The 19163-nt window shown below is 44.9% G+C and overlaps 4 protein-coding genes across 4 annotated transcripts; 2 read left to right on the forward strand and 2 right to left on the reverse strand.

The window, feature by feature from the left end:
* Nucleotides 1–408: 408 nt before the first annotated feature.
* On the forward strand, nt 409–2758 carry LOC131288397 (mini-chromosome maintenance complex-binding protein). The gene is made up of 3 exons (XM_058317527.1): nt 409–1718; nt 1895–2138; nt 2223–2758. Exons 1-3 carry the CDS (start codon nt 466–468, stop codon nt 2595–2597), a joined length of 1872 nt encoding a protein of 623 aa, XP_058173510.1. The 5' UTR covers nt 409–465; the 3' UTR covers nt 2598–2758.
* A 69-nt stretch (nt 2759–2827) lies between these two features.
* On the reverse strand, nt 2828–4440 carry LOC131288398 (elongin-C). Its single transcript, XM_058317528.1, has 3 exons — nt 4249–4440; nt 3761–3985; nt 2828–3514 (listed from the first exon to the last, which is right to left on the reverse strand). Exons 2-3 carry the CDS (start codon nt 3964–3966, stop codon nt 3373–3375), a joined length of 348 nt encoding a protein of 115 aa, XP_058173511.1. The 5' UTR covers nt 3967–3985; nt 4249–4440; the 3' UTR covers nt 2828–3372.
* A 711-nt stretch (nt 4441–5151) lies between these two features.
* On the forward strand, nt 5152–11431 carry LOC131289959 (septin-2). The gene is made up of 4 exons (XM_058319312.1): nt 5152–5194; nt 8659–8916; nt 9016–9816; nt 9893–11431. The coding sequence occupies exons 1-4, from the start codon at nt 5165–5167 to the stop codon at nt 10058–10060; spliced, it is 1257 nt and encodes a 418-aa protein (XP_058175295.1). The 5' UTR covers nt 5152–5164; the 3' UTR covers nt 10061–11431.
* A 3799-nt stretch (nt 11432–15230) lies between these two features.
* Nucleotides 15231–17102, reverse strand: LOC131286701 (methanethiol oxidase). The gene is made up of 4 exons (XM_058315689.1): nt 16972–17102; nt 16747–16910; nt 15454–16676; nt 15231–15376 (listed from the first exon to the last, which is right to left on the reverse strand). The coding sequence occupies exons 1-4, from the start codon at nt 16979–16981 to the stop codon at nt 15328–15330; spliced, it is 1446 nt and encodes a 481-aa protein (XP_058171672.1). The 5' UTR covers nt 16982–17102; the 3' UTR covers nt 15231–15327.
* Between the last annotated feature and the right edge of the window lie 2061 nt (nt 17103–19163).

Raw genomic sequence — 19163 nt, forward strand, 5'->3', positions numbered from 1 at the left:
GGGTCTACATACATTTTCTTAAAAGGGCCAGATGATTGAAAGGAAACTGAAGGCGCAGGCCGGATACCTTAAACGATGATTTTATGTTTTCAAAGTAGTACCCTCCGACAAAAATTTTGGTGTGGTTTTTGTAAGGAGCACTGAATTTGGATAAAATCAGTTGGTGGGCCGGATTTTGTCCGCGGCCGGACTTTGCCGACCCCTGCCTTAAGCCAAACGTTTCTATAAACAGGTTCAGTTGTGTGAGGCCTTTTCGTAATTGATAAGGTTGACGCCTGACAGCCGCTATAATTATACCACATGCATTATAGCAACCAGTTATTTTGGCGCAATCTTTCGACGTCAACAAATATTCCAAACATTTCACGCTGGTCTGTTCGCCCGTAGCGTCTCGTCCATAATTTATAATTCATCACATTTTTGTGTGGTTTATAAATCGTCTAAAATAATCCAATCAAATACACCATGGATATGAAATTTGAAAAACGTAGTGCGCCGGTGTGGACGCCTGAATTTTTCCTAGCGAACGAATCGGTTTGTCTCGAGCAGTTGACCGACGGTGCGACTTGGCGCTCGATACCACTGCTGAACTGTACCGAGAACTCACAACACCTGCCGGACGGATCGTTGGTGCGGTTCCGTGGCATGGTGCAGGATATGCAGGATCCCGAGTGCTACCTGGAAGGATATGACGTGCGCAGCAAATCGGACGGATCAGTTGTACGCCGCCAGAACGGTAAATTCCGCGACATTTTAGTGTACAACGAAGCGACCGAGGTGGTTGATGGTAGCAGCACGGCAAACGGTACGTTCGGCGAGCGGCGGTCGATGTTTGTGATAAGCATTCCGGGCCAGAACCCGTGGGCGTCGGCCTGCGAACGGGAACTAAACGGTGGCAACCTAAGCCGAACCGAACAGCCGGTCACCGATAGTAGCGAAGAACAGCGGTCGTCTGTGAAACGAGCACATGAGGATGAGATGGAAGTTGATGGCGCTTCAGGGATAACGGGTTCGACGGACACATCTTGTACATCGGTGCCCGCAACGAATGGCGTTAAAAAAATTGCCACAACACCGGCGCATCCGGCTGGGACGTCTTCGCTGCTGTCGGTCGACTATCTGCTCAATTCGCCCATCACCGATCGCCCCAGTAAGGCATGCTTGGTGAAACTGTACAGTAACTATGACGACTGGACGCTGAATACACTCGTCGAAGTAGTCGGATTTCTTTCCATCGATCCGGCCCTCGACGGTAGCGGTGACCGGATAGAGGAGGACGATTTCACCGACGACGTAACCGAACACCAGGCGACCAATCCACCGCCGTCACTCATACCCCGACTGCATGTCATCGGTGTGCGCAAATTGTCCCACACGAATCCGCTCATGCACTATCACCCGGTAGATCTCGCCGAAGTGGATCATGCGGAAGCGGAGCTAGGAAATGCCTGCAAGGATCTTCACAATCTTTTCACTCAGTGCCTGTTCGGAGATCGGGTGGCGGCCGATTATTTGCTTTGCCACCTGGTGTCATCGGTGTACATACGCGACGAGGTGGAGTCGCGTGGACAGTTCAGCTTGAACCTCAGCAACATCCCAGCGGAAGTATTACCGAGCTACACACAGTCTTTGTACGAACTGCTGGAGCTGCTACTTCCGGCAAGCCACTACTTTCCAATGACGCTGGAAAATATGAATACGGTCCAGTTCGTCCCACGGTAAGCATGTACTCTGGCGTGAGATTTTATTTAGTTTACTTACCAATAGTACGGGTTTACCATTTTTTAAACATTGGATTAGAGATCATGGATTACATACGAAAACGCGAATGTTGTAAATGTAGTTATCACGCGGCTTAAATTTGTTTCAATACTTTCGTATGCCGTTCTTCTAGTAAGGACTACACGACCAACAAGCTGACGAGTGGCTTGCTTCAGCTTGCGCCCCACACGCACCTGGTACTAGATGAAACGCGCCTTGAGGCAGGCAAGTTGGAATCGGCCGGTGTGGAAGCTGTCCAGAATGTTTCCCATCTGATCAAAAGCCAACGGTTACGGTACAACTTTCATTACTACCAACTCGAGTTCAATGCCGACGTTCCAGTGCTGGTGCTGAGCGAGGGCCGTAGTATGCTGCCAGTAAGTGGCCATCAGTATTATCCCATTATTTTTGTGAATGAATCTGTTGTTATATTTGATTTCACCATTTTCCCTTTCCTCCAGAGCAATTGCTACCTGCCTCTCATACCGGATCTGGACGCGATCAAGCTGATCGATGAAACGATAAAGGCTGGCCGTCACTACATCGCACCGAAGTTACCCACGATACGTCGCTTTCTGACGGCGGCTCGCATTCAGGAGTTTGATATGAAGACGCTCGACCCGACCATCGTGCAGGAGGACTTTGTGCGGATGCGCACCGCCGACAGTTCCATATCGATGGACGATCTACACGCGCTGTTCGTGCTGGCCCGGTTACTTGGGCTGAGCCAGGGCCGGAAAGCGCTGCGCCGTGAGGAGTGGGAACGGGCGAAGGAACTGGAAGGGGAGCGCCGGAAACGGTTGGAAATGTTTGCAAAGCGAACCAGCGAGCCGTAGCGATGGGAATGTCGTCATTCGAAAGCGTTCCCTCAACAGCGTTTGTACAATGAATCCGAGTTTTCATTTTCTTTTACCAAATTCTCGTCTTTTCGTTTATTGTTCGTTATGTTCTAAGGTGGAAAACAAACTAACAAATAAAATGTCGTCGTCGTCACGGACACGGTTTGCATAGTCTGTTTTGAAATTGCAGTACAAAAACAAAATAATAATCACTACAAACAAGGTAATTCGATACACTAATTCGGGAGCAAATATTTCAATACCAGTGTCACCTGCCAGCCATTCCTTTGCCAATAGTTTTGAAATAAACGGTAGGGTTTTGAAATTACGTTAATAACCATCCCACAATCCGCACACTATAAATACCAACACCGTAAAGAACAAAAAAAGGGTTGCCCATAGCTATATCCCGGGAGTATGATTGACCTAGAATCACCGGCTGCTACGATGAAGGAGTATTGTAGAAAAACAAGAAACAAAAATGGCTACCGTCGCCTACTTAGAGACACGGTTCCGGATCGTATCTGCTCACGACCGCACTCGTTCTGCATTCTCTTTTTTCATTACGAACTACCAAAAGGCTTGGGTGATCTGTTTTGCCCAGAAGTTTTCTTTGTTTCCTACGATAGTGAAAGCCTTCCTAAGGTGAATTAATTTTGCTGATGATCGGAAGGTTCTGGCCCACTATTGTACAAAGAAAATGTTTTTTACTCCCGTTTTCGGGGGTTTTTCCTCCAACGAGAGATGGAGTGATTCATATCCCGTGCATGCTCTAACAGTCGAGGAAATTGGCGGCCATCAGCAGTTCTAGAGCGATCTCGGGTGCAATTGGAAATTCCGGTATTTCTGTAGAGCTGTTTGTGTAGCGTACCTTGTACGTGAAGTACATGCATACTTTTTCAAGAACGTGTGACCTGAAGAAAAGCGAAAACAGAAACAGTAAAACAATTAGTCAGGTTGAAGGCGACTAATGACGAACGGCTCTGCGAATGTGCGCTAGGTAGTAATAATCTCGCACCGTACGGCTGCCAGAAGGGTTCAAAGGTTGATGTGGTATGTTCGCCCTTTATCAGTGGATCAGGAAGTTCTGGCTGCAGCGGTACTATTACGTAATTTCCGTTCGCCTGCGTTCGCCGCTGCCTGGCGGCGAGGATACTTACGGGATTTCTCGGAAGTTTACTTCATTGGCTTCATTTTCGGCAAACTGGCCGGGTCCCGAAAGCATCGCTTTGATCGTGCCGGAGGTGAGTGCATGTTCCCGTTTCACGATAAACTCGTGGCCGTCGGACGAGATAAGCTTCACATACATGGCATCGGGTCCTTCGCAGCCACCGTAGACTCGTTCCGTTCCGGTACGCTCCTCCATTGTATTTCACTTTTTTCCTCTGTGCAATTAGAAAATACCAGAATACGTAAATGCTAATGCCCTTATCACATTCAAGTTAAACGCACTACAAATAGTACAAAAATATGCTATCGAATAAGTTCCACCAAAGCGATGAAAGTGTCCTTGGCTAAGCCTTGCACAATGGACGCGTATGCCGGATGATGACTTTACAATTCGTGTGCACTACACTTTTTACAGGCACTTCTTGAGCAGCTGCTACGCTAATGTCTTCGTCGGCGAATCTACCTATTATTGGCGTACCTGGTGTGAGATCACAGCTTAGTGCTGCCGTTAGAAGGCTTGTGGCTAGTTTGCTTAAATGCAGGCAGTTATCCGACCCAAATTGTTCCGGTAATCAACACCACTTTTCCGAACGTAGTATTCGGGGACACGGTAGTAAGCAGAGCCTCTGACACACAGTTTGTAAGAGTAGGCACGCTTGAAAAGTACAATATCGTAGGATGCAGGAAGGGAGGAAGGCGGAACAGGTACTGCTGTCATCTTTGTTTTGATTTGACGGGATATATATGTCACTGCTAGTGGTGGGTACCATCACTTTTCACAGGTTCGGATTCGGATTTAAGCAGGCGAATCACTTACAAAAGGGAAATTTTTATTGTTACTTTACTCTTCACAGTTGATTTTAAAATTTATAGAGTGTAATTTAATAGTTTTGGTATGCATCACTTCCATTCATTGGTACTAATCATTCATTACAGAATCAATGATTAAATAATAAACTTTAGAAAAAGGGATATTATTGCAAAAAATTGGCGGAAAATTCAGTTTCAAATAACTTCAAGCACACAACATACGAAGAACAGAAGGCGTCAGCAGTACAGAAGGCGTCAACAGAACAGAAGGTTTCAGAAGGCATCAGAAGCTCTGAAGAACAGAAAGCATCCAAAGAAAAGAAGGTCTCAATTGGCGGTCCAATCCGGTCCGTGGTTGATAAGGTGCTTAATTTACAGGTGTTTAAATGATTGTCAATGGCTACTGGTGAGTTTAACAGAACAAAATTGGTTTATTGTGAACTGCAGAGATTTGTGGGTCCGCTGAATGATTCCTAGTGAACGGATCACAACCATAACTCCGACTATGTGCGCCTACCCCTACTGCTCCCCGTTCAAAAGGCAGTTTATTTCGCTTCCAGCGCTCCAGTCTGAAGTGAATCACTATGGCGGCCGCAGACGTAGCAGTGCTCAAGGTAGTAAAATATACCGTGTTACCAGAGAAATTAGCTTGAGTTTGCTTGTTCATTCGATTCGCTTTGATTGAAATGATAATAAGACGCAAGTGGAAAATAGTGGCAGCGTAAAACCGAACCAAATGCCAAAGGTTTCTTTCCAGAATCCAGCGAAGGGCGTCATACAGTGATGAAGAAAACTGTGTTCGCATTCTTCCCAGTTGTTGTTTATGCTTATTGAATATACGGATGTGCTTTATGAGATTATGGCCAAGTGCTTGAAGATGCATTTTCAGATGCACCAGTTTCCGTTAGCATGATTCATAACGATCTGTGTCGTTTTCCCGTACGCGGGTTGATAAAATCGTATGCTCGCCGTCTATGCTGCGAAAAGAATAAAAAAAGCAAGCGATGCAGTACCCCGCCGAGTGTATGTTGTGTATGTTGTCGCGTGCGTCGGTGTGTGCATTATGCGGACAAAACGCTCAGAATGCAATTGATTCTGAACGAGAATGAACAAAGTGCGGTGCAGTGCATTCGTTGCACCACATACTCTGTCTAATTCTATAAACTTTTCACCACCATCTCATCTGTTCTAATGCGCCGATACAATCTTTAAAGAAAGGTCTGCATCGTGCGTGTCGAAAGTGTATACATGTAAGATGATCGGAAAAACGATGCTTTGTGCAACGCCGGCCTTGAGAGAATCAAACCGTGACGAGCAGTGCGAGGAATGAAAACTGTCCGCGTAGGAAAAAAATCCACTTAATCGACGGACCATTGAGAATACAGATTCGAAGAAATGATTCATTCATTGATTGGTTTTCAAGCAATGCATCGAATGGCTCTTATGCCTTAAAACCAAATTAAACGAGAGGGAAAAAAACGTGCCCAACACGGAAATGCGTACCGTAAAAATGTAGCCACATTCGACTAGGCGAATACTAGGCTCGGTTTTAATTGCCATTACCGCACACCGGTCCAACCAACGAAATGGTTCAGCGTTCGATCGGCGAATATTGGGCAGTGAGCATGGAAAAATTGGCTGCCATTCATTCGGTACCGCACTTTCTAATTCCGTGTTCGATGTTGTTGTTTATGAAACCACCGGGAAATCTGGCATCAAGAGGGCTCTCGATCGTGTTGAATGGATGTAAAGTGTAAACAAACCATTCCGTAGGAAGGTGGGAGAAGTATATTCATAACACATCAGCACGAATGGATGTTTTCCACCCCTCCACGAGATGGATTTCATTTATCCTATACTATCTTCTCTTTTACAGATTGTAAACCTTTATAGGGTCAACAAATTTTCATCCATGAAAAACGCCATGACTTTTTCATGAATGCCTGAACATTCCTTGGCGAACCTGATTAGAAACTTGTTACTTTTTTGGGGGGCCGCAAGTAAACTATGCATTCCCTTGCTACACGCATGTTGGTGCGAAAGTGTGTCCCACAAAGAGGTACTTTGTTGTGCCCAACATGGATCGCAGACTTTCTTAAAATCAAAGGTACGCCCAAGAATGCCGAGGCGAAATGGGCAACTGGAACGACGTCCAACATTAAGAATGGTACGACCGACACCGGCACCTTAAACGCCGGCTCATTTGTATGTACAACCGATGCTCGAACATGCTACCGATTTCCCCCCTTTCTGTTCAGCCCACTATCTTGAGCCCATTGATTCTTTGAAGGGAGAAAGTGTTTTAGAAATCGCGCGAGGTTCCTAATGTGTGCACTGCTCTGGTTGATCTTACTTGGAGTTCTCGCCATGCCAGGATGGACGTGGGGTCATCGTTTTCTTTCGATCGACATGAGCTCATTATGATTCGGGGAAATGCCAGTACTTTATTGGGACATTCATCTGACCCTTCAGTTTCAAGCGTAAGCATTTAAACAACAGGTCTCTTATATTAGAACATTTAGTAAGAATGCAATAACGTTTGTTATATTTATAACTTATCGAACAACGGATACTTAGATTGAGTTGGTAAATATGTAAAGGTCATACTCGCCGGCATCTTTTCACTGATCGTGAAATAAAAACTAATTGGTAATCAGATTACAAAATCTGGTGGAAACAGTTTTCAAAAATGTATACTAAGTTTTAAAACTGGAACTGGGATTTTTTAATTTATTTTTTTTTTTAGCAACATGTCGAAATTTTTTTTATTGTTTTCATGCATCATTCTTGTTATATTTGATGGACTGTACTTTGTTCAAGAACCAGTAAACCTTACTCGACAACAGATAAGTTTTATTCCATTTCGAGAGCTTCCTTATCGTTTTGTTGCCGCCGTAATGGTTTGTTTGGGAATTTAGCCCATTCGGCGAACAATTTCCTCTTGCGCAGGCAATCGGTTAGGACTATCTAAAACTAGCAACAATTTGGAGCGTTTGTCAGCTAATCGAAAAAAACCATCCTGTACTATATCAAACTCGGATGTTAACAAATCACGAACCAATCCCTTGTCACAGAAGTTGCGTTGCCTTTTTCGACGTTTATATACAGTCGGCTGTTGCGTTGAGTGTCGGATGTTTGTCATCGGTGACCCGATTGTCTGGTGGCTCAAGACGTCGCATCTCACCCACCCGAAGGTATCCTATCTCCTACCGAAGAGGAATAGCAATGATTAATTTGTCTTTGCCCGCTTGTAGGTCGCTGAAAGGAAGACGTTGAATGAAATATTGATATCATTACCAACCCGCGATGGAATACGGGTGGGTGGTTGGCGTGGGTTCGGCTACCAGAAGCCACCGGAGCGTAACGCCCAGCCGCAACCTTCACTGCTCTACTCAGTATTCAGTGTCCGATGATCGTCACGTCGGCTGCGAGTGGACGGCAAAATTTTACGCTATCGTAACGCACCCGACGTAACATAAATTCACCTGCCTTCTGCTCAATTCGTGTTGATTTTCTGCGTTTTCTTTGGTTCGCTATAAAAAAAAACATGCTGCGCAACTTCTACCTATTCCGAGGTGGCTCATATCACCGTGGTTCGCTTGAGCCATCGGTGGTTTGGTTTGTTTTTAATTAAAAATCCTGTTTAGCGATGTTGCAGAGCTGTGGGACTAATTTAATGGTGTACTCATTATGATTCCAACTGAAACATTGATCGTTAGATAAATTAAAATAAGACAATGAAATATTAGCATTCTCCCAAATTAGGGGAATAGAAAAACAATCTCAGTTTTTTAACTGTTATTTAAAGTTTGTCTACTATGTTTCTGAGTAACATCATTCCTATTATCTTTATTACACCTGTTGGCAGAAATCTGAGCCTACTGCGAGCGCTTTTGTCCAAAGAAATGTATAGAAATGTTGAATTTCGTGATTTGAATTTTCCGTTACGCATCAATATTTTTAAATATTTTTTGCTTTGCTGAATATGTTTTCAAATGTCATGGGAGATCTTAAACATTTTTAATTCGATTGCCAGGTATTGATTGTGTTTTGTTGTATTGTAACTATTTATTTTCAGAACGATCTTCCACGTTCGCTGAAGCAGTCGGGGCATGTCGGTTTCGACAGTCTACCCGACCAGCTGGTCAGCAAGAGCGTCCAGAATGGGTTCGTGTTCAACATCATGTGCATCGGCGAGACGGGCCTGGGCAAATCGACACTGATGGACTCGCTGTTCAACACCAACTTCGAGTCGGTGCCCAGCCCTCATACGATGCCGAGCGTGAAGCTGAAGGCGCATACGTACGAGCTGCAGGAAAGCATGGTTCGTTTGAAGGTAGGGAATGGGAGAGCGGTTAAGGCCGGTGCTCTGATCGTCGATAGGCGAAGTATTAATGGATGCCATTCTGTTTGTGGCGCTTATTTTATCACGCAGCTGACCATCTGCGACACGGTTGGGTACGGCGATCAGATCAACAAGGACGACTCGTTCAAGGCGGTAGTGGACTACATTGATCAGCAATTCGAAGCGTACCTGCAGGAGGAACTGAAAATCAAACGCTCACTGTCGACGTATCATGACAGTCGCACGCATATCTGTCTGTACTTCATCTGCCCGACCGGTCACGGGCTGAAGTCGCTCGATCTGGTGTGCATGAAGATGCTCGACTCGAAGGTCAACATCATTCCGATCATCGCGAAGGCGGACACGATCTCGAAGACGGAACTGTCGAAGTTTAAGGCGAAGATCAACGAGGAGCTGCGGGCGAACGGTGTGCAGATCTACCACTTCCCGACCGACGACGAGTCGGTGGCGGAGATCAACAGCACGATGAACTCGCACATCCCGTTCGCGGTGGTCGGCAGCACGGACTTTGTGCGCGTCGGCAATAAGACGGTCCGGGCGCGCCAGTACCCGTGGGGTACGGTGCAGGTGGAGAACGAGGCACACTGTGACTTCGTGAAGCTGCGCGAGATGCTGATCCGCACCAACATGGAGGACATGCGGGAGAAGACGCACACGCGCCACTTCGAGCTGTACCGCCAGAAGCGCCTGGAAGAGATGGGCTTCACCGATGTGGACAGCGACAACAAGCCCGTTTCGTTCCAGCAGACGTTCGAGGCAAAGCGCAGCAACCACCTGGCGGAGCTGCAGGCCAAAGAGGACGAGGTGCGCCAGATGTTTGTCGTGCGCGTGAAGGAGAAGGAAGCTGAGCTGAAGGAGAGTGAAAAGGAGGTATGTATGGAGGGCACCCGACCTTTACGGAAGCATATTTTTCGAATGCCCCTTCTCGTGCCCCATCCATTTGTAGCTCCATGCCAAATTCGACAAGCTGAAGAAGGACCACGCGGAGGAGAAACGCAAGCTGGAGGAATCGCGCAAGAAGCTCGAGGAAGAGTTTGTCGAGTTCAACCGCCGCAAGTCGCAGATGGCCGTCTCGCACCACACGCTCACGCTAGGCAAGAGCAAAAAGAAATGAAACATGTAAACGTGTTTGGCCACGTTTCTGCTAACCATCTTTTGTTCTGCATGACCCCAGCTTTACAGGGTTTGTTTTTGGTATGTGTTTTAAATTTTTATGTGTTTTTCTTTTTACCTGGTATCGACCGGCACATTTTTGCATTCTTAATCCATTTAAAAGACGCCAATATGTCTCCCGTCTTCGACCCGTCCGTCTGGACTAGATCAGTACAGTTTACAACGCCAAAAAGGTTCCAATTTTTAAAAGACTCTTTACACCAGCAAGTTAGTAGCAGACTTTTACGACAGTTTTTTTTTTCTGGAAAAGAAGACAAAGTTTAAGTACAAATTTCGAGATCGGAACGAAAAGAGTTGAATTACTCCGTATGTTTTTTTTTGTTCTCGAGTGCAAACCATCATGATTCAAGGCAGATGAAAAGTATTAAAAGTAAAATGGAAACCGTATCGAAGGGAACATCCAAGACAAAGTTTATTTCATATGTTTTGAAGGGAAAAGGAGGGAAACGTTTGGAGGGAACTGTAAACCGAAAAACAATTTTTAAACAAATAATTTTCCGGTGTTTCTAGTAAGGATTGCAATGGACCGGAGGAATGGTATAAACGGCGGCGAACACAATAGATTAGGAGTATGAAACCTACGATCGATAAACTTAATCATGAAGTAACCACCCTTGACCAACTCCAGGGTATACGTAGGGAAATTCCTTTCGAAGCCACAAGCCAGTCTCACGTCGCAAACGGACACCACGGGGTAGGAAAGCTCGGACATGCGGAGGGCAAAATCTAGCCTCGATGTTGGCATGTTCGATTTCCGGTTTCGTGATTCCGTCAGTGAAACTGAGTCATTGTGTGCATCTTAAAAAAAAAGAATCAGAATTACAAAAAGTAAGCAGCTTTTCATTATGCCTAGTTCATCGGACTGCTGTACAAAGTGCAACTACTAGAAGCTTGTGTTTGCTTCCGGACGAACGGTTCGACCGCAAAACCCAAAACCGGTTGAACAGTATCCGAATTGACAAAGCAATCAACTATAGGAACTTAAATAGCAAACGAATCTTTATCTCATCCCAACTTACAGCAATCGTTCGCAAAATGTCGATTCTGTTCTGACTGCTTGGCTTTGCACGGTCCGTTAGTTGACGTCCTTTTAGTTCCGCAGTAAAAGAAAACAAAAAGAAAGGTCCAGCAAAACACTGGGCCAAAGAAAAACCAAACTTTTGAAACACGGACGTGGCAGCATCGGATGAAGATCAAAGATTTTATTTACCTTCGCTTAAGAGCAGCGTTGCAATAATGACGATATTGCGCGTAAGTCTATATTTAATGTATCTATACTGCCTAAAATACAGTCTATAAAAATCGAAATGAATTTCGGGAGGCCTGTTGATTTGTGAAACGAAAGAAATCTCATCCAATTCCCATACGGTAGATTCCACAAGGCAGTTATTAAATCCATATCTATTTCCCATTCGGAACATGCTGTTTAATTTTTGTTTTTAAAATGCTTGCTCACTCACTTATAGCTTCCCGAGTTGCACCGATCAGTATAAGGGACATTGTACCGATCGCCGGGTAGAACTGGCTGCAACATTGTATTACTTTTTAAACGCCGCTAACATATAAATAGATCCGCCCAAAAGGAAGGGTGAAATAAAAAGTTCCCGATATATGTTGCCAACTGAATTGATATGTTTATCTCTGTCATGTATGAAGCAAATATTGTTTATGAAAAGCCCAAATTTCGACGTAAGGCTGGTTTAGATTGGTGCCCAAAATCTTTACCGAACGTTTAATAATAGTTTCGGAGACATTTACTTACCCTAACCAACTATGGCGTTTTACCAAGTATGACAGTGATAACAAATCACATTTCTTTTGAAAATGGATATCGTTGCGCTTCTTCAAACTTTTCTACAGTTTAAGCAATTCCCTAACGTTCGAAAAATTCACACACGGCTTTGCGGTGCGTGCTTTATTTTTATAAAATTCAATCGATTGGCGTTTGCGGACGCATGCTGCATGATCGACGCGATCAGTGCATTTGCCGGTGCCGATTAAGTGTGGTGCTGGGAAATACGGTCCCGATTGGAGTTTCGTCAAGTGCCTTCGTTTTATTGCCTCAATAGTGTTAGATTATTAGGAATTATTTTAAAAAATCATCGTGAGTTACGCTATGTGAGTTTTTGCAAGTGACATAGTGAGTTGAAGTGCTTTTAATTCAGTGAAGTTTGCTAAAAAATGTACAGATTTGTCATAGGAGAAACCCTTTCGAAAGTAAGTTTATTTAACATTTTTTTACAACTAAATTACTACATATGTTCTTCTCCAATCTGTAATCGGTGTGATACATTGTGGTTGAATCTACACCATGTCGTTGGGTCGCGATTCCGTATCTCTTTACTTCCAGCTGTCGCGCACACGTCCAATTGCCATGTCCAGCCCATTAACGATGGTGACAATTTGCTCCCAATTCAAGCGAACTGTTAACAAGATTGCGCGAAAGGGAGATTGTGCCATTCGATTTAACGACCGCTCAAAGGCGCTGGGTTGAACCCAGGAGGAGCCCGAAGCGCGAATGAAGTGAATCTGACGATCCGCGGATTTTGCCATTATCGGAGGCCATTCGAAGCAATTGATGCTTCCAACAACTTTGTGCTTCTTTTGATTGTTCTCCTTACCTTACACAGAGAGAGGGAGTGTGTGTTTTGATTAATGGAATTGCAGTTTTCGGATTGCCTTTGGTTCAGATATTGAATTCAAATTGAATGTTGTAAAGTCGGGCAAATCTGCATCGTCAATATCGGTTAGGTCTAAATCAGTGTACAGTGTCGAAATATTCCATCGCCGGCCGGAATGGATGTGCTGGAGAGATATTGATTTGGTTTTACGGACATCGTTCAATAATCATACGTACATACCGGGTGACAAGCTGTCTGCAAAGCAATGGTTGCATAGATAGAAGCCATCCTACGTAGATTCGACGAATGGTCCGGATGGCCACATCATCTACAGCTGCACCGAAGATTGAACGGAAGCCATGACGAAAGCATCGCCTCCTGTGACGGTCCGGCCCAACTCGGTTCGATCGGCCAATAAGCATAACGAGAACGGATGCCAGCATTGTCTGCTGCAGAATGGGACTCTGGTAAGACAAGGGTTTGTCACAGCCTCTCTCTCCCGGTCCAGTAGTACGGATAATACGGCCGAGATCCGGATCCCCCTGTGATACTGTTGCAGCCGAACGGTTGTACTCTTGTGTTGACATTCTGTCACAGCCATCGTCATCTTCGTTTCCGAAGAGTCGTCACTGTTCTAGGGGGAACCCGGGGGGTGGCCTGGCGCTGTCGGACAAATTGAATTGGATTGGAAATAAAATATGCAAAACGAACCTCACCGGAGAAGTTCGAATTCAACCGATCGGAATTTATCCGTGTGTGTATTTGTGTGCGCCGAGCCGTAATGAGGTTCGCAGCTGCAGGGGACGATGGACATAGTTTAGCCATAATCGAACTCCCCGACCCACAAACCTCCTCCCTAGTACCGTGTTCTAAAGCGATTTCTTTTGTCCCTCAACCCCAAACCATCGTGTTGCAAACGTTTATGTCCTGGGAATGTTTTCTTTTTTTCCCTCCGCACCTTTCCGCAACACACATATTTTCCATTTTATCGAGGAGGAAGAAAACTTCGTCATGCTTGCTTAGGGATGCATGCAAATCCCATCAGAACCAGGCCGAGGCTTGCAGTGTTTTTTTTTTTTTGCAGAAGTGTTTCACCCTCGCCGGAGGTGGGTGAAAGGTTTCGAGAATGAATAGGACGACTATGCGGAGATACAATATTTATCAATCAATTTATCGAGCTTTACCGAGTGCTTTTCTCTAAACCACCTTGCTTTTGAGGGTTGCTAGAAGGGTCGTTCCAATGCACCCGATGAGGTGGAGGGTCGTAATGGGATAGTGGAGATTTAATTTTCCACAAAACAAAACTTGTGAAGAAAAGCATGCCATGAAGAGCTGGTCGGTTTGGAAGAGTTTTCGATTTAGATTTTCTAAGAACTGAAAACAAAATTGCATCCCATTGTGCGGGCAAAATGGGACACAGATACGAACAGCATGTTTGTCTAAATTTAAGTTGACGATTAAATTAAATGAAGGCACCAGTTTGCCTGGAGTGATATGGAGAGACCGTACCGAGAAAGTTGTCAACATGCAATGGTACAAATGGCTGAGCGAACACAAAGTCGATGGACTGGAAAGTTTTTCCATCATGTTTGATGAAATGATCCGGTTCTGTCTGAGCTCGGCGCAGCTGTTTCCGTTTGATTGCCGGAATTACACATTTCTCTCGATCCTTGTGTCAGCAAGTGTACGGTGAAAATATTTATTCATTGTTTTCCATTACGGAGAAGTTTACTTCTAATTGCCTGCTTGGGAAGCACGTCGACGAATAAGTTAATCAATTTGTTGGGAGCAGATGAATTCAGTTAACCGTCACGAATGATGAACAAAATTATGGTATTTTCGGGTGTATATATCACGTTTTACATGTACACTTATTGTTAAAAAAATATACATCGAATTTAGATTCACTTTTATTTTTGTGTAACAAAATCTAAATGCTTATCAGTGTCAACACTTACGGTTTCCCACGGGGTTTCTTTTTAATGAATATGTTTTGTTGAATTTAAAAAAATGTAGTGTTGTTTTAACTTTAAAATAATTTAAATTCAATACATTGATAATAATTTTTTTTATTTTAAAAACGACAAAGGCCTGAAAAATGGATAAACTAAAATAAAAAAGGATGGAGCTGAAAAGCTTTTCCATTTTAACAAAGTTATAAAACTAAACAAGGACTTGCTGAGCACATTTCATGGTGTTTCTTTTTTGAACTCTGCTTTTGTTTCTTTATCTGAATCGTGTTCTACACTTTAAATTGTGTTCTTCCTGTTACCTTTATTGCCTGCTTTATTTAACTTGCTTGTTTCGAGCTATCTTCGAATGTGCAAAACTGCATTAGTTTTCGTCTTTTGGGTATAACTTATTCATTTGTTGTAAATCAAAGAAATATCTCATTTATTCAATAAAACGCATTTATATGTTTATGATTTTTCATTTTCTGCTATATTGAATGCGTTTCAAAGCATGTTAATACAAAATGAATTAATTTAATTTACAAAAATAATTACCTCACATTGAGGTAAGGATAATAAACTTGGAATGCATAATAAACTTTCATCTGGCTGTTTCCCGCCCCGCGCCTTTCCATTCACTCGTTCACGAGCCAAATGTCCGAGGTGCAGTCACCACCGGGATACCTGCCGGAAGATAAAGTGACGTGAGATTAGTTTGTAAACAATTTTCTTCGCACAAAGTGTCCCTCTTTCCCACTTACCGCATCTCATGTGGCAACCCCGGACCGTACGGTTCGTTGCCAAAGTCCACCAGGAAGTTTTCGTTCAGTGTCATCCCGCCGTTCTCGACGTCGATGTCGAGCTGCACGATCGTGCCACCCGCACGCACCATCTCCGGGTAGAACTGTTTATCCCAGGGCGAGAACAGACTGGACGACACGTACAGCCGCTTTCCGTCGAGGGACAGCTGCAGCATCTGCGGTCCACCTAGGAGGCGACGGTTTTTCACGAACACCGGGGCCGGTTGCTCGCTCAGTTCCGGATCGTCCACCACCCGTGCGGGCGAATCGTTCAAGATGGCACCGCCGAGAAACACCTGCCCGGTGAGCCGGGGATGCGCCCGGTCGGTAATGTCGTACTGGCGCACGTCACCATGGCGCCAGTTGCTGAAGTACAGGAAGCGGTCGTCGAGCGAGATCAAGATGTCCGTCATCATGCCACCCATGATTTCCGTCTCGCTGCCGTTGATGACCGTTTTCACCGGCACGTCGATCACCTTTTCCGCGGCGTACTTGTCGCTGCCGGGCGTTCGATAGAACCGGTACACGTTCGCAAAGAAGGCACAACCCACGTAGCCTTGGTTTTCGCGTGGATTGTGCAGGAAGCGTATCTCGAGCGGCGTTAGGCCATCGTCACCGAGATCGATCGTTTGGAAGAGTTCACGCTCCTGCCAGCGGTAGAAGTTCAATCGGCAGCCGTACTGGGTACGATCGTCGCTATCGGTCGGACGGAATCCGCGCCGGAACAGCTTCGGGGCACCCCACTCGGAAGCGACCATCACGTTGAAGTGCGGCTGATACCAGTAGTCATAGCCACACAGCGCCCTCCGCTCGCCCCTTGTCCACGTTCCGACGAGATTAAACTCCTTATCGAATTCCACAAATTCACCCTTGGCGTTTCCCTCGGCGTCACCCATCACCGACATCATAATGTTGCCATTCGGTAGACAGTGCGTGGTATGCGGTGCCGTACAGTTGACCGACTTCAGAACATCCGGTTCGACCACCTTGGCCAGCGTGGGGGCCCGAGGATCGGTGCCCGTGTCGACGACGAAAATGCGATCGGAGTTAAGGCACGGAAGCACCAACCGATCGCGCCGGGGAACTTCCTTATCGCCCGGCACAACATGACAGCTGGAACAAGTGTTCCAACCGCTGTGGTGCAGCTCGTTCCCTTTGCTGTTGGTGTATGTACGATGGATGATCTGTTGTGGTAGCAGCGAGATGAACATAAGACAAACAAGAGAATGCAACTCATCTTTATCGCCATCTTACCTGACAGTAGGTTGGACTGGTGGGGTCAACGTCCACCGTCGCCAGGTAGTCTCCGTGCTCTTCGTCGAGATTCGGCTGAACGCAAACGACGTACAGCAGTTTCTCCACCGGGCCATTGCGAACCGCATCCAGTGGCGTTGCGTATCCCGGACCACATTTGCACTCTGCCAGGGAAGCCAGGGAATCCGTTTTTTAAAGTCACCAAAACGTACCACCATTACTTACTCTCGGTCATTCTGCCTCGTCTCGATAACCCGCTGATAAGCCAAAAACAAAAGCCAACAGTTTCACTTTCGCACCGCTTCGGATCCGTGTGCTCTGGTCGGTGTCTCGACAGGGAATGAAAGCAAGTTAACTGTCTGTACACACGAACACTGTGAACCGGCTTCTTCGCGCAATGCAAAGTCACTTGTCAACAGCGCGACGCCGTTTGTCCGCGCCCGGTGGGGTCTTGTGCGCGGTGCAATCCGGAGCGACGGCGCTATCTGAGACAGTCGAGTGTAAACAGATCGCTCGCGGTTTTCTGTGCGGACGCGGCCCAATCTGGTTTTGGTTTCAGTTTGGCTTGCGTATGTTGGTGCGCGAGATTTTAAAGGGAGGCGCCCGGCGATATCACGCGCACCACGATCGTATGTGATCGGCGGATTTTAGTGCGATTTAAAACAGGCGTGTCGAACACCGGTGCATCGGTGAAAAGTATTCCGAATGGGTTTGTAATGTAGAACTATAATATTTCGACTTCTGCCATAAATTCTTCTTCAGTGTGTTGTTTGGATCATTTATGTGTTAGGGGCCGTTTTGACGCCATTCCAAGCACGCTTATCGCAATCATGTGCTATCTGTGCGGTATATCGAGGCAAAGATTACCAAAGTCAAACATTAAACTTTTGATGGTTTGTTTGTTGACGTTGTCTTAATTATCATCGGCTTTGATATTGTTTTGTTTCATTCTTCGTGTATTTCTGCCACATTAGACTGGATTTTTTGGACTGGGTGGGACTGGTTTTTGGAAAAATGTAAATTCGTTCTGCTACATCTTTGTTGTTAACTCAATAATAGGATTGAACTATATCCTAGACAATATGTAGCTTATTTTTATGACAAATATGTGTGAAGCATGAAATAAACGAAACAGCAAAATTATTGTATTGCAGATCTAAGATAAAATATATTTGTATTGAAATGAAAAACAAATTGAAATTGAAATTGAAAAACATACAAAAAAGATTGCAGTTCTTCTCCGCAAAACTCTTACACATTCTTTAAGAAAGCTAAAAGTGAGTCATGGACTTGCTTTATTAATTACTTTTAGAATTTTGCGAGTTTAGTTTGTAAAAACCAGTCGAATGATTCATTTAAACGTTACTTACACATTTTATGACTAAGATAACATAGACTGGTAGATTCAGAACCTATGCAGGTTATTACTCAGAATTTGTCCTAAGCTTCATTAATTTGTGTTTTGTGCATTCTTTGTCTTGGTTTTTAAATAATTCATTAGATTAATGTGTTGTTTTAGTTTTCATTGCTATGTTTCTGTTTTAATTCTCTTAACGATTGTTTTTAGCCAAGTCAACTTATCGGAAGGCACGGGGCTTGCTATTTATCCCTTTGTAAAAACATTAAACGGTTTTTATGGCCTCTGTTTTACGGGGTTTCTTATGTGTGAATTCATCACAGATGCGATTATGGTTCTGTTACATTTTCTTTTGTAATGGTATCGTATTTATTTACAATGGTGCGACGTGAGTGTTTAAAAACCAATGCAATGAAAACGAAAAATATTTATTTTGCAAAGAAATATAGGCGAGGAATGATCGCCGAACGACGTCACGGATCAAAGTGTGCTTAGTGTTTGGAAAAACAAAATCATCCTAATGGTTTACGATATTTGGTTAATTAATTTTGATTTCCTCGGCCCGTTTCCTGGGGCCATCGGCGCGAGATTTACGGCGGCTTTCCACAATCCACTCTCACCCCTTGCGTTGGAACCCTTTTCCCAAGTGTGCTGTTCTTTGGACTGATTATTAACGCAAGTGTGGAAAGAAAACAGAACGGTTTCGGTTCGGTCGTTTTTGTCACTTGCATGTTTTGGGGCGAAGGGCGGCTACGGACCGCACGACGTCTGGGGCATACGATCTTCCACCGCGAGCAACGTCATTATCGTTGCCAATCATTGGCGGGACGGGGTAGATCGTAAATCATTTTACAAAGCTGTCTGTGTGTGTGTGAGTAAATTTTCCTTTCCACTCCCGTTTTCCCGGCGTCATATTAACACAGTTTGTGTCTCTTCGCGGTTCGTTCGGGGGCACTATTTTTAAATCCCGAACTCCGATCGTGCGTATAGTTTCGGGGGCTTCGCCGTGCCAGATTCGGAAAACGTGGCACAAGCATCAAACTCAAAACGAGTAACGGAA

The sequence above is a fragment of the Anopheles ziemanni genome, chromosome 3 (assembly GCF_943734765.1).
Source record: "Anopheles ziemanni chromosome 3, idAnoZiCoDA_A2_x.2, whole genome shotgun sequence".
Taxonomy (NCBI): Eukaryota; Metazoa; Arthropoda; class Insecta; order Diptera; family Culicidae; genus Anopheles; species Anopheles ziemanni.

Excerpts from the sequence above, each read along its gene's own strand:
- LOC131288397 (XM_058317527.1), top strand. The coding sequence starts at position 466 with ATGGATATGAAATTTGAAAAACGTAGTGCGCCGGTGTGGACGCCTGAA. Across the intron at positions 1,719-1,894 it reads ACGGTCCAGTTCGTCCCACG|TAAGGACTACACGACCAACA; the intron begins GTAAGCATGTAC and ends CCGTTCTTCTAG. Across the intron at positions 2,139-2,222 it reads AGGGCCGTAGTATGCTGCCA|AGCAATTGCTACCTGCCTCT; the intron begins GTAAGTGGCCAT and ends CCTTTCCTCCAG.
- LOC131288398 (XM_058317528.1), bottom strand. The coding sequence starts at position 3,966 with ATGGAGGAGCGTACCGGAACGGAACGAGTCTACGGTGGCTGCGAAGGA. Across the intron at positions 3,515-3,760 it reads GTAAACTTCCGAGAAATCCC|GTCACACGTTCTTGAAAAAG; the intron begins GTAAGTATCCTC and ends GCTTTTCTTCAG.
- LOC131289959 (XM_058319312.1), top strand. The coding sequence starts at position 5,165 with ATGGCGGCCGCAGACGTAGCAGTGCTCAAG. Across the intron at positions 5,195-8,658 it reads CAGACGTAGCAGTGCTCAAG|AACGATCTTCCACGTTCGCT; the intron begins GTAGTAAAATAT and ends ATTTATTTTCAG. Across the intron at positions 8,917-9,015 it reads AAAGCATGGTTCGTTTGAAG|CTGACCATCTGCGACACGGT; the intron begins GTAGGGAATGGG and ends TTTATCACGCAG.
- LOC131286701 (XM_058315689.1), bottom strand. Across the intron at positions 16,677-16,746 it reads CCAGTCCAACCTACTGTCAG|ATCATCCATCGTACATACAC; the intron begins GTAAGATGGCGA and ends CTACCACAACAG. Across the intron at positions 15,377-15,453 it reads GGGTTGCCACATGAGATGCG|GTATCCCGGTGGTGACTGCA; the intron begins GTAAGTGGGAAA and ends ATCTTCCGGCAG.